Source organism: Microchirus variegatus (assembly GCF_963457635.1).
Source record: "Microchirus variegatus genome assembly, chromosome: 9".
NCBI classification, from domain to species: domain Eukaryota; kingdom Metazoa; phylum Chordata; class Actinopteri; order Pleuronectiformes; family Soleidae; genus Microchirus; species Microchirus variegatus.
In genome coordinates, this window is record NC_139810.1 from 12,362,084 (window position 1) to 12,382,490 (window position 20,407).

At 40.6% G+C, this 20,407-nt stretch overlaps 1 protein-coding gene across 1 annotated transcript; it reads left to right on the forward strand.

The window, feature by feature from the left end:
* Window positions 1-3,985: 3,985 nt before the first annotated feature.
* On the forward strand, window positions 3,986-19,564 carry LOC310931324 (carbohydrate sulfotransferase 11-like; the record flags this gene model as incomplete). Its single annotated transcript, XM_083894452.1, has 4 exons — window positions 3,986-4,115; window positions 16,028-16,104; window positions 18,072-18,236; window positions 18,881-19,564. The coding sequence occupies exons 1-4, from the start codon at window positions 4,022-4,024 to the stop codon at window positions 19,562-19,564; spliced, it is 1,020 nt and encodes a 339-aa protein (XP_083750578.1). The 5' UTR covers window positions 3,986-4,021.
* Window positions 19,565-20,407: the final 843 nt, after the last annotated feature.

Here is a 20,407-nt window from a genome sequence, read left to right on the forward strand (position 1 = left end):
AAGTAGTGAACAATATTTACAAGGTACAGTCACGTAAACATGGATCACCTAAAGCCTTTGAATATAAATGAGTGTTGATCAAGTTTCTGTGTGAACATCCCAACACTGAAGAGCTCCAAACAGCTGCAGTTGACTTGGACTGGCTTCAGCCTGAAAAAGCAGCAAACAGGTGAATGTGGTTTTCACTAAAGTCACATGTTAACATGTAAAAAATTATGTGCACACATTAATCACACACAAGTCTAATTAATGTCTGGATGATTTTTAAGCAGCAGTTACTGGGCACCTGGACCCCAACTGTCTGGTGGACTTTCCAGGGAGTGAACCCCTGTCATTTTTTTATAGTTTTTTTTATGCCTTTTTGGGGAAAAATTTGTGAAATAAAATGTCATAATACCCTCCTCTCATGTCTGTGAATTTCCGGGGGGGACACAAGCCCAGCCCCGTTCTCCTACCACCATACCACCAGTGAGTAATCTCTTGGGACTGCGAGGTGGAATCGAACCAGCCACCACCTGACTGATACAACCTTACGGTTGTGAACCAAACCACTACGCCACACATCCCTGAGAGATTTGGGAGCTCTTGGTGCTTTTCACTGTTCACTTTGGATGTGGAACCTTAAATGTTGGCGTATAAGGGAATTGAACCCAGGATCTCATGATCCTGATGGCTGTTCCTTAACCAGTTGAGCTAACTTCATACTCTTTCTTTCATTGTTCGAACTCCTATTTACTGTTTGTGGTTGAATATTGTATTTAAAAATCAGTCCATGCAAGATTCAAACCCATACTCATAAGAGTCAGGGATTTGAACCCACAATCTTAGGACTCTGACTACTGCTCCTTAACCAGTTGAGCTAAGTCCCCACTCTTTGTTTTATTTTTCGAACTCCTACTTAGTCTTTTTGGTTGAACATGGTATTTAAAAATCAGTCCATGCAAGATTTGAACCCATGCTCACAGGAACCTCAGGAACTTGAGTCATTCTCTTTGTCCCATGAGCTACTTGTCCTTGAGGATTTTTTTCTTAAAATTTGGAAGCCTTTAAATAACAGAACATGCCTCCACATGTTCGACTATTTGATAACGTCCGTCCCGCACAGGCAGCCATACAGTTGGTGTAATGGTTTACACACTTGTCTTTGGGGTGGGAGACCTGGGTTCAATTCCCACTTGGAACAAGTACGTTCATGCATGACGTTTTTCTCCCTGTGTGTCTGACACACACACACTGAAGTCTGGTTGTATGACCATCAACACTAACTTTGCTTACACACACACTAGCAGTGGGGGAGTGGGGGTGTGGTGGGTAATACACAAACACATGGAGAACACGCAAAAGCCCATGTAACAACCGGGATTCGAACCCTGGTTGAAAAACAAGATTGCAACACTCTACACAAGAGTGCTCAACCATGTGAGCTATTTGTCCTTGTGAGATCATCACAAAATTTGGAAGCCTTTAAATAACAGAACATGCCTCCACATGTTGGACTATTTCATTACGTCCGTCCGGCCCAGCCAGCTAAACAGTAAGTCTAATGGTTAACACACTTGTCTGTGGAGCAGGAAAGCAGGGTTCAATTGGGTACTTCTTCTAAGCGGGAATCGAACCCTGCTCTCCTGCTTAATAGACAAGTGTGTAAACCATCACACAACTGTTTGGCTGCCTGCAGCGGACGGACGTCATTTAACAGTCCAACGCGTTGAAGTCATGTTTTGCTATTTAAAGTCTTCCATTTTTTATGCTGATCTCACAAGAACAAATTGCTCACCTGGTTGAGCACTCTTGTGTAGAAGCTTACAGTCTTGTCTTTGGACCAGGGTTCGAATCCCGGTTGTTACATGGACTTTTGCGTGTTCTCCATGTGTTTCTGTATTACCCCCACTCCCCCACACCCCCACACACACACCCCCCCTCCACACAAACACAACGTTCTCCATGTGTTTGTGTATTACTCCCACTCCCCCACACACACCACCCCCCCACACCCACCCACTCCCCACTCCCCCACTGTTAGTGTGTGTGTAAGCAAAGTTAGTGTTGATGGTCATACAACCAGACTTCAGTGTGTGTGTGCCAGTCACACAGGGAGAAAAATGCCATGCATAAAGGTACTTGTTTCAAGTGGGAATTGAACCCTGCTCTCCTACTCCAAAGACAAGTGTGTAAACCATTACACTAACTGTTTAGCTGCCAGTGCCGGACAGACGTTTTTATATTGTTCAACACGTTGAAGTCATGGGTTCTTGAAAGACTTACACATTTTAAGAAAAACCTCTCAAGGACAAGTAAGATAATGACTCAAGTTCCTGAGGTTCCTGTGAGCATGGGTTCAAATCTTGCATGGACCGAATTTTAAATACAATGTTTAACCAAAAAGAGTAAGTAGGAGTTCGAAAAATGGAACAAAGTGTGTGGACTTAGCTCAACTGGTTAAGGAGCAGTAGTCCGAGTCGTAAGATTGTGGGTTTAAATCCCTGATTCGTGTGAGTATGGGTTTGAATCTTGCATGGACTGATTTTTAAATACAATATTCAACCACAAACAGTAAATTGGAGTTCGAACAATGAGAGAAAAATATGAAGTTAGCTCAACTGGATAAAGAACAGTCATCTGGGTCATGAGATTCTGGGTTCAATTCCCTTATACGCCAACATTATGTGCACGGGTCTATTCAATATTAACACTCATAATGCTGTTATCTTATTTTCCTTTAACCAGGAAAAAGAAGAGCTTCACTATGTAACAGCTGAGGCTTTAATGTGGATATATTTTTGGATGTCACTGGAGTAGTATTAAGTAGGTCTGTAAAGTTATCAGATTCATCCATTAACACACACACACACACCCACACCCACACACACACACACACACACACATATGTTTTGTTTTTAACAAAATGCTTAACAATACAAATAGGAAATGTATTTTCAATTTATAATATTAAATTATTCATAGTTCAATGGTTCATGAGATTAAATTATTATAAGAGGCCAGACAGATTTACCGCCTGTATTCAAATGCTTTGTGGAGGTTAGGACTAAACCACATAGAGAACATTTGCTTTAGTGTGAATTAACCGTATTAAAATACAACCTTTGTGTGTTACGTTGATGCATATGCAGTATTTTTAATCACATAATTGTTTCCTTGTCATAAAGTTTTATGTGGCTCCAGATGTTTATGTGTTTTCTCATTAACATCAGAAAGTCTTATTACCGGCGTTATTTACCTGTCGTTGCACTATATTGCTGCCTTCAAGTACGCCCAGTAAGCAAATGTGTTCATGTGCGTCAAGTAGCTGAATTTAACTAAACTGTACAGTAAAGGGCGCACCGTATCTTTTGTTCTCAAGTGAAACTGTTTGAGTGTGTATTAATACACGGTATATATAAAAATCACAATAAATATGATAAAAACCTGCTGACAACAGCATTCGCTTCAAGTGGAAAATCAGACTTTCTCATTCTGTCCCAGTTTGTCCGACGTCACCTGAAGTCAGCACAGCAGCCAGTGAAGCGGAGCAGCTGTGACGTCATGGCATGGTGCCCCGTCCGTCCATTTTTGGCGGAGGAGAAGTTAGTGCGGCTTCGATAAACACGGTGTCGTATTGGAGCGAGTAACAGCTTAAACGAGGCGATGCGAGATCTGTTTATGGACAGCTTTTATCTTGCTTAGAGACGTGGCACATTAAAATAACATTATTTAACATTTTAACTAAGGTGACATTACTTAATGTGTCATTATTGGTGAGTTAACTTTACCCCAACAACCTGGCGAAGAAGACCTCCATCAGGCGGCTCAGGATTCCAACTGTACAACTGCCGGTAACGTCAACTGTGTGGCGCCCTTAATTCTGGATTTGGCTGTCTGTACATTAAGTTTCCGCTGCAATCAATAAATATGGTCATTAATCTTTGGAGTGGCTCGCATCCTCGGCCGGGTTGTTCCGTATGAACCGGGTCGAAGCAGCGACGAGGGGTCGGGGGCTCCGCCAGCAGAGCGGGGCTTCAGGATGAGGATGCCCAGAGGAGGACGCTTGTTCCTGGCGATGTGCCTCGGCTCGCTTCTGGTCCTCGTGCTTTACTTCCAGAGCATCACCAAGCCAGGTGAGAAAAAAACCGCTCACAGTCTTTTGTTAAAAGAACGCAGTCGTTTTGAAATATTATTATTGCAATGGTGTGTTTTTAAATGCCACATCGGTTCTTTTATGTAAAAAAAAGAGTGCAGTACGAACAAAGACAGTGAAACTATAGGGGTCCAGTCTCACAGGTACAGTAGCCTATTCATCTTTAGCGCTGTATGATGTCAGGAAAACATGCAATATTCGATAAAGTCGTTGATTATTGGGATGGCAATATGAGAAATGAGAAATAAACCAGATATTTATGTCTATGTTGGGTTAGGGTTTGATGCAAATATAGACCCAACCAGTGAGTAGACAAAGCAGACACTGTAAAAATGAAATGCAACTTGGACATAACCTGTTTATAAGGAAAAAATATGGTCATTTTAATGCACCCCTTAAAACACGTGTGCTTGTGTAGATCTCTGAAAAACAGGATTGCTGGAATGAATGACAAAAAAATATGAGAAAAGTTAAGTTTGGGAGAAATGTAAACAAAATGTAAATCCAACTCTCTCCCTCTTTCTCTGCTTAAGTAAGTTGGGGTATGCTCTATGGAGGGGGTATGTTAAGTGTGCAAGGCTGCCATTTTGGGAGAAAATTATAAAATAAAGCCAAACCAACAAAACGATAACTCTCCGAACAAGGTTCCTCTTATTTACATTTATGTGTGAGAAGTCACTGCTCAAGCAGTCTTTGCAATGTGAATATATCTTAATTTGTATATCGTGCATAGCATGGTGACATTACATTTCCGATATATTGTGCAGCGCCCTATTTGATATTACACTAAATAAATGTAGGGCTGCAACTAACCGTCATTTTCATAGTTGATTATTACCTGATTAATTGATTTGTTGTTTGGTCTGGAAACATGTTGAAATATGTTTCCCAAACCTTGAAATTATGACATTTTTAAAAGTCTCCTGTCCACAAAGCAAAATTTTGTGTGATACGCAGCAAAGAACCTAGAAACGAAAAGTTTACAAAGCTGAAAAATCAAGGATGCTTGTTTTAAAAAGACAGTCAAACTGATTAATCCAATATCAAAATAAAGATTCATTTATTCATTGATTAATAAACGATGAATGTTACATGGTTGCCATAAAATATGGCATATAATGTATTGTCGTAACACAGTTACTGCAGCAGTTTGGCTTTTACATTATGAGGGTTGTGCATCATTCATCATATTTTTGTTAACAGAGCAGCATTGCCATGTGTGTGTATGTGTTCGTGTACCTGCATGAAAGCGAGGGCATGTGCACAGACATAATGAAATGTGAATGAAATTAGGTATGAATAAGCTCACTGTGAACAGTGGAATGTTTTGAAAACCCCCCCACCCCTCGACCTCCTGCATTCCTCTGCTCGTAGCCCTGCTCTCCTCCTCCTCCTCCTCCTCCTCCTCCTCCTCCTCCTCCTCCTCCTCCTCCTCCTCCTCTTACCTCTCCTCTCCCTTTGTTTCCCCGGGCTCAGCCCATTCTGGACACTGAGAGACAGATTGTCCCCCAGGGGACTGCAGCCTTGCAGGGAGAAAAGTCAGAGCTCGGTCAGGGGGGAGACAGGAGGAAAGACAGGTGATGGATATGCGCTGGCCACACATGCATGAATGCAAAGTGGTCATCGAGGAGAGGGAGGGAGATCATCATTTACAGGAGAGGTGTTTTTATGTGGTTGGCTAAAAAAAATAGGAGAATGGTGCAGCGTGGGGGTCAGCTCTGAGGCTTTGCTGAAGTGGAAAAATATTCAGAAGAACTCTGCACAGTGTACTCCTGAGGATGTTTCGCAATAAGGGGGGACATGCACATCACACAGCATATATTAAATCAGATGTCTCACTACACCGATAGGTTTTCCCGAATTGCGTCTAGCAGCCACATGTTCAGAACCACCGCAGTTAGTCACCAAATGCTGAACATGTGTAGAAATCTTTAAGAAACACATTGATCCCCCCCCCTGCATGTACTGTGGGCTCACTGCCCGACCTGTTAAGGCTTGTCTTTCAGTAGCCATATAACCCACATCAGGGAAGACAAGTTCACAACAGCAAAGCACACAGCTTCTTTAATTACTGTGTATCTAGTCAGAGTGGGGTTAAAAGCCTACCTACACCACATCTATGGTGTAGGTCATTTCCAAAAGGTTTTTACCAGTCCAGACTCAAACACACCCAGTTTAGGTTCAGACTAAGATGAAAGCAACAGTATTTTCCAAACGTCTCTGTTTTAAGGACTTGGAAAGTCTCATGGATTATTAAACCATAATTATAGTGGTGGGCGTTATCTGGATTTTTATGGGGAAACCAGGGCTGGGCATTATGACTTATAAACAATATCTATTTTTAGGCAACATCCCGATATATAAAGACTGAGAAATGCTTGTGCTCAAGGAGAGTGAAAATAGAGTTATTTCATTTAATTTCAGATAATACCTGGTTTATTTATTTGGCATTTTAATGTGAAATCTGCTATAACACAAATAATTAGGCTTAGAATTACACATGTTATGAAGTGGCCTTTTAAAAAAAAAAAGAATTTTGTCAATTCCATGTATTTTTTTAATCATTATATAACATGTGCACATTTTTTCAATAAAATAAATGTTATGATTATGAATACAACAGCCTGTAAAACCAGGAAAATCATCCCAGGTATCTTATCACGATATCCCAGATCGAAGAGGATATCTTATGTCACGTCACAATATAGATATAATATGTATATATTGCCCAGCTCTCGAGAGAAAACCTCTCCACATCTACTGCAGTATATCACCGTGACTTATTACTTAAATAAAACAGTTAGAATAAATGAGAAAGACCGCAACGACATAACAGATACTGTCTGGTGGTTTATTTTATACATAAAATTACAGGTACCTTGAGAATGCTCTGTTTATTTCTATATTTTTACAAAATGCCGACAGTTCACCGCCTCTGCTCCTGCCCACCCCTAAAGGAAACCCGTCACTGTACACGTTTTACCTTCGTAAGCTCATTCTTTTATTTAGAGATCTGCGTCACCCTCTTCCTCTTAAACTCTGGCCACAGCACCTGCTCCAGTCTCATCATCTCAGCCTCTCTTTCTCAGCCACATGGTATCATCACTCTCAGATTTTCTCTTGTACTGAGAAATGAGTGTCACCTGCGCAATCGACCCAGTTTCCTTTGTGGCTCCAGTTTGGCAGGAATTCAAATTTTTTATTGATTGTTTACTGGACGAGCTGCTCTGACACAACCAAGACATACATCAGGTGTTGCATTTTAGTTTGTGAACCAACTTGCTAGGCTTTCTTCTGAGGAGAAATGACTAATTCACAGCCATAAACGTCATTAAATGACATCTGTCAACGCAGCAGTCAAGAAAAACATAATACGAAACGGAAATCTCACCCACACAGTTGTTTCTATGTTTATACCGTGTGGACTGTTCGTGTGTTGACAGACTTTGTCTTAAACTCTGCGTTTTAAGTTTATTGTTTAAGTTTATTTGGTGCTTGTGTCGTAAATCTGTTCGCCTTTTGAAATAATCCAGCAAATCGTGACTCGTCTCTGTTTATGTTAAAAACTATTTTTTTTTCTACATGTCAACTCTGTGACAGGGTCGCTCACCCATTGTTCTTCTGTTCCTCTTCTGTTTTTTGATCTTGGTTTGTTGCGTTCATAAACCCTAACCCACGTAAATAAATAAATGAGAGCACATTCAGTGTAGATCTCTTACCCCCGCATACTTCCGATCCATTTGGCGTACAGAAACACATCCTCCAATTAAGCCCACTGTTTAATACCGGACACTCAGTCAACACAGTGCATATTATTGTTGTGCTGCCATTGTCACGCTTCCTGAGCCAAACTCCCAGGGTTGGCTCGCAGGAAACGAACATGAAACTAATCAAGTTGTGTCCATTGTGTGGTTTTATATTCATTCGATTTATTGTGGTAATTTTAGATGTTTAAATTCAGATGTTTCCTCATTTGGAGCTTTAGTCATGGAAGGAGCAAACAGCGCACATGAACACTCCATATATTGTAGCTCAGATGCAGCTCTGACTTGTTGGTTTCAAAAGCCTTCTGTTCATACTAGTTATTTTAAGATCCAAAAATATTCTCTATCTTCAATTTTAAAATACAGACCCACTGCACCCACGAAATTCTCTCACAAATGAGGAGAAAAAAATATGTCGAGGACATCTCTCTAACATGTGTCGTTTCCTAGTCAGCCTCTCTTATTAGATACATCATAATTTGAACAAAAATAGAGATGCACGCCCACTTTCTTTTTCCTCAGTGTCTTTTATGTGGTCACGTTGACTCAGCAGTGCTGTGGTATGGTGTCATTGTGTGTACGTCGGATGAGTTTACGTTCGTGTTACTATGGCAAGCGACTTTGTGGAAGGGCGGTGCACTTCACTTTGTGAAGGATGGGGTAAAGTTGTCAGCGTTTAGAAGATTGGAATTAATCCACAGTTTGACACAGGAAATTCTTTTCTACCATCTCCCCTTTAGCACTAAATTTAAGTTGAATTAAAGTTACATGTTGCCATGCCACTTGAGGAACTTCACAAGTGTCAACTATTGGCAAATTGCTGACATTTTAGTTGACGCTGGCGAATGAAACACTACCAGAAATCACTTACTCGTTTGCTATTCCAAAAATAGTATTCACCAGCAGACAGTGCAGTGCAACTGCTGATTTGGAGCAATGAAGATGACTTGATTTCTGGGAAAGGAAGATTACAGTTGTATCTGGGTAACTGACACATTTTTAAAGACATGTTAGTGGATTGGTGTGCAGATTTTGTGTACTTGCCTGTGCCCAATCCAGCATGTTGTACAGTGTCTGAGGCCTTTTTGGATTATGTGATAGGCAGCTGTACACGACTACATAATGCAATAGGGTGGGAAGCCTTTTGTCACGTATTTCCTAGACACCCGAATATCACATTTAGTGGCAGTGCTTCGGATTTCTTTGGTGTTGTCACAACTGTTGTCACATATACTGATCAAATCTCAGTTGAGTTGTGAAAAATCAACTGCCCAAGATGACTGGCAGGTTTTTGAGGTTTGTTTTTCGCGAGACATCACTAGCTCTGTGGTGGGTTTCTCTGGCACATCACAAACTCTAGCAGATGTAACATCAAGGCCTGCTCTGATTTTTTTTTCTTTCTTGTGCCCACACACAGAGTCTGTGCACAATTCACAGCTAATCCTACTCTAGGCACCCAAACACACACTGTGATCTTTGCCATTGAAGGCATGTATTTACACAAAAACACACTTGCTCACCCCATATTCATACCATTATTATACACATTATAATCCTTTAATTGAACACATCAGTGTTACTACCGCAGTGCTTCAATAAATTCTTGGCCTCACCCGGAAACATGGGGCGTCACTCTCATTTTCTGGCACAACTGTATAATATAAAGCCTAACATTACTTTCCACAAAAACTAAAATGTTTATCTTTGCGAGTGAACATCAGTAGGTGAAAAGGGAAACCAAAAAAAAACTGACAGGATGGTAGCTGTCACCAATCTGACTTCTGTCATTTTTGAGGTCATCGTTTTGATGAGTGAGGATAAAATCACCCTTGCTGCTGAGAAATATCTGGAGCCTCGAGATGTGACCTTCTGCCACAAAGGGACAGCAAAGCTTGAACATCTGTGGACCAAAGTGCAGTATCATTAAAGTAGAATCCTGTGGCGTAGCTGAAAAACTTTTTGTAATACTCCCATGGTATATGGGCTTGAATAACACACACTTTCAAAGCCATTTGAATAAAAAGAGACTGTTTTGTCTTTAACCCACTGGCCTCACCAACAGTATGGATGTTTTTCATAAAAAGAAAGCACCAAGGCATAAGTGGATTTATATGAAATGACAAGAGTAGAAGAGCTGCAGGCTTTTTTTTTTAAGCAGTTGAAGATGATGCTGTGGTTCTGCGCTTCATAGTCTGGTCTGCTTCTGCCTCTGATCTTACTCGTTGTGCTACAGCAGTAGCACTGGTTCTGATTGTCACTTTTTCTGTCGGAGCCAAGCTGTGATCTATCCGTTTGCATCTTTAATGCTCTGCAGGTTCTCTGTTGTTTTAGATATAAGGGCGCCACACAGTCCTGTAGGACAGCATACTTCAGGAAATAGGCACAGCTGGGTCGACTGAGTGAAGCTGCTTTCACACATGCACTGAAGTCAGGACTTGTTCCTGAAATTGCCTGTAGGGGCAAAGAGAAAGCAAATGTCCACACAAGTCAATCAGGACAATTATTAGATTCTTCTAGACATCTAGAGAAGTTTTACATCACATGAAAGCAGTAGGTAGGAATGAGCTGATGCAATATTCAGTTTTGTATCAGTAAAATACTGGTCAACGTCACTGAATGATACTGGGGAAAAAAGACAAATGTCAAGTCTGATATGATGCAAAAATGCTAAATTACCCATAAATACTTCACTAAGCACAGGTTGTAAAGAGAGACATGCATCACCAACATCGTGACTTGAATTTGAGTAAGGGATACACAAGTCAGCTATGCAGCAGAGATCATTAGACCTGCGAAGGCATATTTAAAGATGTAAAAGGCAAAACAAATAATCACCTTATTCGGGCTCTAATGGACTGCAATTGGTATCAGTAGTATCATCTGTAGTTACTCAAGTTGTATCAAGTGGTATCAAGCCATACTTACCAGTAGTAATGACAATATATGTCAGAAAAGTAGATTTATTGATCAAAATGAAACAAATGATCCCAATGGCATGTTTTGCACAGCTAAAACATAATATATATATATATATATATATATATATATATAATATTTAATCCCCATTTTGCTTTTCTAATCCCAGCCCTGTACATTTTAGCTGTGTTTACACAATTGTGAATAATAACCCAAGTATGTTCAGGCCTCACTCACTTAGGGGGCCTCTCTACCCTAAAGTCTAACCTAAAGGAATTCAAACTAAAACCTTTAATGGTGTGAGTGAGAGCTAGGTCAACTTGATGTATGACATGATTTTTGACATGAGGAATGACCTGGTTGATGTGATAATTACCCCATAAATCTACTGCAGGCGTGTTTCTCATTCCCATTTTTAAGAATACTGTAAGTTAACATCAGGAAAGTATGAGAAGGAAGTGCTTTTTCCCATGATGCTATGGGATATCACTGAAGGCAAAGTCACCCAATCTTTTTGATCCCAATCACCACCATCTGCAGCTCATAAGATCAGAATAGTGTTAAAAATAAAGGCACATCATGTCAAACAAACACAAGAAGTGTGGTGTCGCGTTGCTCCCACTAGCCCCACTGTCTCTTCTGACTTCTGTTGTGTCACTTGTGTCCTTCTATTTTCTCTTTCAAGTCATTTTCAGTTATATTGTGAGACTTTTACATATCTCCATCAAAGCAATTTACTTGGTGGTTTTGTTTCATCTCATGGAAATTTCCATCATGTAAAGACAGGGCTTCCTTTCAGACGCCATTAAGTGCAGTTTTACAGTATAGCTGTCACATGATCCTCTCTGCTCTTGTGTAAGTGTAACGAGGATGTTTTTCAAAATAAGAGTTTATTCACCAGCAGCAAAGTACTGAGATATGTCTTCAGCTCTTAAAGGCCTTCAAACAGGCTTTTAGCCAGGATTTTTTTAGAGGGTGTCCCCTCCCTTGCCTGCCTTCAAACTTTTGTTATATTGGACTGACAGAGGCACATTTTAGTAAACAGAATTTGTTTTAATGTTCAATGTCAATGCATTTATGTCAACTGTTTAGTCATAAGTGAGTGCTGTCTGTTTACGATATCAGTCTTAATGGACTATTGTTTGTCAGGGAATATAACATCAGTGCAGCCTCACACGCTTTGAGCACTTAGATTCAGGTTTAAAACTGGCCTGTTTGTGAATGTTTTAGATTGAGGCCTCCTGTGCTCTTCATCAACTGTCGTGTTGTGTCACTTCCTGGAGTCTTGAGAGGAAGTAGTGGTTTTCTGGCAAATGTGATAGAGCAGAACATGCGGTTAATGACGATAGAGAGGAGAGAGAGAGTAACAAAATTGACTATAAAGGGTAACAAAGTTTGGTCCTAAGTTGTAACTTTGTATCCACAGCTAATGGAAGAGAAACTCAGCTGGCTCATGGAGACCTTTAGTTTTAAACTATTGAGCTTCAAGAGAAAGGTTCAGGAAAATGAATTTGTTGAATTTTTCTTTATAACTTTATTGAGTTACAGATCTACTGATGTCAGAAAGTATTTCTCTCTTCGAAGCATGGCAATATATAACTATAAACCCTGATTCGAGCCGCACTTCTTCTTTACAGTCCAGCTAAAGCTCATAAGAATGCTGTTTTTAGGTATTTCATCATAAATCAGCACATAAAACCTGAGATGATGATGAAAACAAAATGTAGCAGTTGACTGGATAAATTGTGTGATATTTCATTTTAAACCTTCAACATCTGGTAGTGGTAGAGGACGAATCAGAGGATCATTATCATTTTCTTGGGGCCATGAATGGTCTGTCTGGAATTACGTGTTGGATTTGCCAGTCTAGTAGATCTTCATTACCATCCCTTGACTCACACCACTTATGAGGCAAAAAGTACCAAAACCTTGTGAATTTTTATTCTTCCTTTTTGGAATTTCTAAGAGCTAGTTTAAACAGAATATAGTCATGTGGTGATAGGAATTCTCCAAAGACTCTGTGACTGCTTGGAAAGTACCAACAACATGGCTTTCTCTTTTTTAGAGAATTATACTGTACAGCTCATACTCCAGAGAGGATGTGAATTCATACATGACACACTCACGCTTGCTGGATTTCCCTGTGTGTTTTTTTAAATGAGTGTTTGCATTGCTGAACGCTTTGCTGACGACTAAAGAAAAGCATTGTTCCAACATCCAGAAGCCCTTGTATCAGTTTTAGAACATCTAGAACATTTATATGGCAGTTCTCAAAACAAAGTTACATAGGGCTTCACAGTTAAAAACATTAATAGTCCATAAAAATACGTTTAAAACATAGTTTTTCGAAAGCTGAAAAGGGGAACGATAAAAGTACATTTTACGATTTGATTTAAAGGAAGCCACTAACTCAGTGTAACATTTATAGTACATAGACATGAAGAAAACCATCAATGCTCTTGAATACAAAAGCTTAGAAATTGTTAGGTTTCAGCTACATTGATAATGTTGATTAAAGATGAATGATATTTAGTCACTCGATCTCTTCTGACCATTCAGGTTTTAGAATTTCAAAGAGAAGCACCCTCATGGGGACTTCAGGTGATTCGTTCCTTCGTTTCTAGCCCATCATATAGTGTTTACACTTGAAAACCTGTGACATGAACAGAGACTTTCCGGTTTCCTGAGGAAACATGTTGAGCTTGCTCAGGTCTTTGGTGCATCAGATGTGAATGATAGCGCAGTTGAGCAAGACACCGCCTCCTCCTGTGTACAATTCTTCTGTTTCTATCCCCTTAGCTGCTGTGATTTGTAGCATATATAAATACAGTGTACCTGCATCTGCACCCGGTGCAGCCTAAGAAGTGGATTTCAAAACCATCGAGTGAAGGCTTTGAGCACGGTCCAGCAGGGTTTAGATGACTATCTCTGTGTGTTCAGATGATGTGGCACAGACTTATTCGCAGGAAGTTGAGGATTTTTGGTGATTCATGTGTGCTCACGCAGAAGAGGGACAGTTAGGCTGCAGGACAACAGTCTCAGCCTCACTGTCTATCTCAGATCCTCTTTATTTACTGACTCACCAGTGCAGTGATTGTTCCCCTTTCTTGGTGTCTTCTTCTCCTTCTCTATTCTTCTGTTATGATTTAGAGCTTGATGCTAAAGCCACACTGAAGTTTAAGGTAGGCATGCATCAATTTATCTGCGGCATATTCAAATGACTGTATAGGAATAATATCGCTATCGATACATATATCGGTTTCGGACATAAAAAAGTGGTATTGGGACATCCCTAAAAAAACAAAAGTATCAGTATTGAATATTGGTCAAACGATTATTCTTAACGCTGATGAAAATATTGACCCAGAATCGGTGCATTAATAGTTTCTGGTGATCAGGTTTTTAGCTAGGTTTTTTTTTAGTCGATGTGCGTTTTTGTTTGTTAACATCTTCACATGTTGTGCGGTGTGGCGAAAATTGTTTTTTTTAGTTTATAAATTTCTTATTCCCTCTTCCCTGACTACCAGCTTTATTGTATACGTATTCAATTTTGTTAGTCTTTCATATATTTATGCAAGACACTCGTGTTTATGATGCATTTCTGACCTTTCACACCTTTGAACATTCACTCAAGAAAACAATTCTTACATGATTACTCTTCTGGAAGAAGTCTTCTTCCTCTTTTCCTCATTTTTCACAAAAGTAACCTCGTATCTTGAAGCAGTAAAAAAAAAGTCCTCATTTTTATGTAGCCTTCATATTATAAATGACATTATCAACTGTAAACATGTCAATAGTGGGAAAGAATTGACCAGTGTATTGCGAGATGTGAGCTAAGCGCAATTGCGCAAGATTTAATCTGAGAACAAACCAGGCGGTGGCGAAGCAACTGCTCAGAAGGCTTGAATCTAATCTAAATAGGGGGCGTCTTTAGGGTGTCCTGCCAAAAATGATGGCGTCTAACTTCTTATTATTTTGAGTAGCTAAAAGCCTGCTGGTGATATCTATACTGTCTTTGCTTGATGTCAGCTCAGCAGAAAGAGGAGACACATAAGCAGCCTGTGTCTCCCGTTTGGATTCCAGTCCTTTCATGGGACATGTCATCACCTTGCCTCTGAACAGCTGATATGCTTTCCATATGATGGTGTGGAAGTTTCTCAACCCCCGCATATATATTTATTGCATTAAAGCACCCCCCCCCCCCACCCCCACCCCCATCCCCATCTTACTGCTCCAGCTTTGTGTTGAGATGTAAAGCAAGCCACATGTGCAAAACAAATCACTGTTATTGCCTGTAAGCTGCAGACACCAATAGTTCTGGAGAGAAGGGGGATGGGAGTGGGAGTGAGAAGGAGAGGACAGATGTGTTTGTAGAGGCTGGGGGAGGGCGGGTAGAGAATATACAACAAGGTCTGCATCCAGACGTTTGTCACTTCTTCAATCCAGCAGAGCCTTTAGTAGTTATCCTTGTTCAGACCCAAAGCTAATTAGATGCATATTTATTCTGATTTGTTTACTGTTAAGTAATGGGTGTTGTTTTGTACGGTGTCCTACAGTTATGACTTACAAGCCAAATTAAAAAGGGGAGATAAAGAAAGGCTGCAGCTGGATTAGATAGAGACAAAACAGGAGGAGGAGACTTGTGTGTAGCTTATGGATACGTTACACAAGAGTTTGGAAGGAACACTCTGTTTCTTTTCTTTCTATAGGCGAAAAAGTAGGAGGGTTTATTGTAAGGATCACGTCATGACAAAGGCAGAGAAGTGCTAGGAGGGTTCTGACTTTTCCAGTAACTCTTTGTTGGAGATTTGTTCGCTGTGATAAGATTACGAGAAGTGTAAAAATAGGTTTTTAGTCATAATGAAACTGTAGATGAACAAATAAGACTGCTGAATTTTTTAATAGACACTGAAGCATGGATATCTGAGCCTGTTGGATCGGGTTCAGACAAATAATTGAAATTATATTTGGGCTGAGGTCGATCACACTTGCTCATTTTATCTTCATGTTTTATTGACAGCCATTTACGCCGCACATGTAACAAACAGGTTCACACAAACTATTAGACGAAGGGTTACAATGACTGTGTTTATGCAAAATATCAGTCAAGTTTTCAGATTTAAATCCGTTGGGATAAATTCAACAAAGCAACCATGGTATAAAATGTCTGTCTCTTTGTTTACATGTTAACTCTTCTCCTGTTGGATTGTAGAGCCCGGTGTGAAGACTGACAGCAGACCAGGGAAAAGCAGGAGAAGTCCACTGCAGACACTCTACAATGGAGACCAGGTGAGAGCACACACACACATTTACTTATATTCATTTAGACAGCCTTAACAAAAAAAATATCCCTAAACTTAACCATAATCAGCTAATGCCTAACCCTAACCACAAGTCAAATCTTATCCCTAAACGTAGCCAGTTCCTTGAGGTTGTGCCCTGTTTTGGTCAGTAAAGTCACTCACACACATCTCTTTAAATTGCTATTCAAGTCTGGATCAGGAGAGGCCACATGCCAGTTAGCTCAGTTTATAGAGCTGGGGAACCGTGCGCCATGGCCCCTTGAGGCGACCATTTGCTGAATGTCTAGCCTACTCTTTAAACCCCCCTTTTACACTGTTCTGAGCAATGAAATAAAGAGAACATACAACACAACAAAATGATCACATAAGCCTGAGTACCTGTGTAGCACCATGTACTGTATATTTTAATGTTATCTGCATATTGACATTTCAGGCATGGTTTTGTGAGCCTTTGACAGGGTGTCCGCAGGGTCTTAAAAAGTATTAAAAGTTGATAAATCAATTTTGGGGAAATTTAGGCCCTCAAAATGAATTACAAATTCTGAATAAAAAGTATGCATTTATTTTCCTCCCCACGTTTGTTAAAAACAACATGCTCACCCTGCAACAGCATGCGTATAATGTGACGTGATACATAGACGTGATCGTTTATTTTAATAAACCTTGCCTTTTGTTTAATGTATTCTTTCCAGCTTATGAGCTCCTTTGTATGGTTGTGTGCTGTAGATTTAATAGCAAACTAAGGCTTTGATATGATTATGTGGATGGAAATATAACCTGGATGTACGGCAAGTGCAAATAATGTGCAAACCCCTTTACGTGACTCTTCTTTGCCTTGGCAATTGAGGAATTAAAACAGTACTATGAGTCAAGCCCATAGGAAACGGCTCTGAGTGGGGTTTTGTTGTCTGTAGTTCAACAAAGTGACATAGACCACAACAAATGTAATAAACAAGAACACAACCTCTGTCATCTTCTGTTTCCCCACTTCCACTGTCATGCTATCATGGTGTTTGTCACAGCACAGACTTAACATTGGTCCTACACAGGAGTTCAAACCAGTTTCTACCACTTTTATAATGTCACAATCCGTGCAAAATTGTATCTTATTTTCACTGAGTGGGTTTTCTGGCTACAGATCCCGGATGTCTTATTTGTGGTCTGACTGAATCATTTTCAATTTTGAAGCTTGGCTGCTTTTGAAGATGCTGCTGTCCTGCTGTTCTGCACTGGTTTATCCATGACATATTTTAAGTTTGGGGAAATGCTTTTCCTTTGTTTCTTATCTAAAGTGCATCTCTCTTATTTGTAGCCTCTGATTGCTTTTGCCAGCAAATTCTGGCTTAGCATTCGTACTAGAAACTCAATACAGGAGAGAAACAGCTGGCCTGAGGTAACAAAACTCTGCCGTCCACCTGTAAAGCTCAATAATTAACATGTTATATCAGGTTTATCCACTTTGTACACAAAAGAAACATTTAAAAGAGATGAGAAATGAAATGTTAAACTCAAGTATTAAATTTCCTGTGGAACAGATGTTGACATTTGAAGAGGAAAAAAATGATGCACTAATTCAGAATTTCTCGGTTTTGCAGCTGCAGGACATGAACTCTGAGGGTGACAGTAAACGCAACAATAGTTATCTAACGATGCATATCGTGGTACAGTGTATGGCTGATCTGTCAAACAGATTCAAGGCCATCAAACTTTTCCCTTTGTGGTTTTCACTTTGGATTAGCATGCAACACGGTGAAGGATACATTTTGCTGTCATAATAAAAAAGTCAGCAGAGGCCAGAGTAGGTGTTGAAATGATTTATTGGTTCTTTTTCTCAGTATCACTGGGAAACCATAAGTTTAATACATTTTAAACATCACAGTCAATTTGATAAGGCTATTTTTCTGTTTCTTTCGTCCTCTTTTTTTATCCACACTGCATCCTCCTCATCACAAGCAGCTGGAGCTGTTGGCAGCTCAGAGGTCCCTCCAAGGCCGCAGGGAGCTGTTGGAGCAGGCGTGTCTGAGCCACACGAGGAAGCGCCGGGTGCTCTCGCCTGAGGATCTCAAACACCTCATTGTGGATGATAAACACAGCCTTATTTACTGCTACGTACCCAAGGTTGGTTACCATTACATGAGGAGGTGCAGCTGGAATTCTAAACTAGAGTGTTTTCATACCGTGTGAGGGGGAAGTCAGGGGACGGTGAGGGGAGGTGGAGGCACAGGCCTGATTTCTAATTACAACTGGAACATAGTTATTGTAGTCACCGTTTGAGTCTAAAACAGCACTCGTTCTCCTCTAAGTTGACCATGAGCACACAGTAGCATTCATCATTACATGACAGTTTACAAGAACCGTCATCATCACCTCCAAGCCAAAATATACGGTTCATTCGTACGTCTGCTTGGAAGCTATGAAAGACACCCTTTAAAGGACAGCTCACTGACTTGTATTAGGGAAAATGTTTGTCATTTAAGCCCATTCAAACTCTTTAAAATAGCAAAATGGCCAAAAAGATTATAGTGATATATCCAAATTGGTTGATACTTGAAGACACTTCAGTAAGAGTAATTTATTATTCGTAAAATATTCACTTTGTTATACCTTCAAGTATTTTACCTCAAATAATGCAGATCAATTATATAGAGTAGATACACAGCATACTTGATATTGAATTGAGAACTTTGTTTTTAACTGCTCATACTGAAGCTGCAATGACACAATGTTTGAAAAAAAAAACACCTTGCCTCTGTGACTTTCAGGTAGCCTGCACAAACTGGAAGCGTGTCCTTATGGTCCTCACTAGTGACGGTCGCTACACCGACCCCCTCGCCATCCCTGCCAACGAGGCGCATGTAGCTGGTAACCTCCGCACACTCTCCGAGTTCTCAGTCCCAGAGATCAACCAACGCCTTCGCAGCTACCTCAAATTCATCTTCGTGCGCGAGCCCTTCGAGCGCTTGGTGTCCGCCTACCGGAACAAGTTCACGCGCCGCTACAACACCGCTTTCCACAAGCGCTACGGAACCAAGATCATCCGCCGGCATCGGCTCAACCCGGAGCCCGAGTCGCTGCAGAAGGGGGACAACGTTTCTTTCCACGAGTTCGTCCAGTATCTCGTGGATCCTCGGACCCAACGGGAGGAACCTTTGAACGAGCACTGGGAACGGGTGCACTCTCTCTGCCATCCATGTCTGATCCACTACGATGTAGTGGGCAAGTACGAGACTCTGGAGCCGGACGCTCAGGCTGTGCTCAGGTTAGCCGGAGTGGAGGGGACACTAGAATTTCCAACATCTGGAAAGAGTACCAGGACAGACGGAAACATGGCCGCACGCTTTTTTAAGCAAATCAGTCCTTTCTACCAGAAGAAACTGTTCAACCTGTATCGCATGGATTTCCTGCTCTTCAACTACTCCACACCAGAGTACCTCAGGACTCGGTGATTGGCAGAGAATAAAGGACAGTCATTGGTGCCATGAATGGATCACATCTAATTTCAGTAATGATGTCTTTGCACTTTGTGGTCTATCACAGACTCATCACTACTTCTCCCCCCTCCCAAAAAAGACTACAGAGAACGAACATGATTGAATTATCTGGTAAATGGAAGTACATTTCTTACTGGGATTGGGAAAAAAAAGACCCAGTTTGGGCTGAAATTTACCAAGAATATGTCACATTTACTGCCAATGTCTTGCTGATGTTTAGCAGAGCAGAACCCAGACAGTGTGTTCCCACAGTGTATTTTGAAAGTGCAGTTAAAGCATCAACTTGTCGACAAGCCCTTTCCATCAGGGCTGTATCTTTAGTTAGAGTTCAGTATTTATTTTTTTATTTACTTGTTTTCTTTTTCTTTGCCTAGATGTTAGGTTGTAAAATTGAGCAAATCTTTCTTTGACTTGTAGTATTTTTTTGTGTGTGTGTTACACGTGGCTGTGGAGTCGTTGTAATGTGCCTTACCTAACTTTTGCTGTGGTACAAACCACAGTTAAAAAGGGAAAAACATGAGTTTTCCAATGGCTTTTTCCCCCCCGTGCCATACATTCACCTCAGAGGAGCAGGTTCTTCTCTCACAGGCGCAGAGGTGAATGTGCCGACTGTGAACCTGAACACAGCACACCCATTTCAAAGCACCGATAGCACAATATCTCTGTAAGGCCTTAATTTATGTGTGTCAGAGCATGAAGTATTTATTATGGAAATGTGTGGATTTGGTTGCTCCTCATTTTGTGAAAATGAATTGAACTATGAGTTTTTTCTTTCCTAGTAAATATTGACTTGTACGG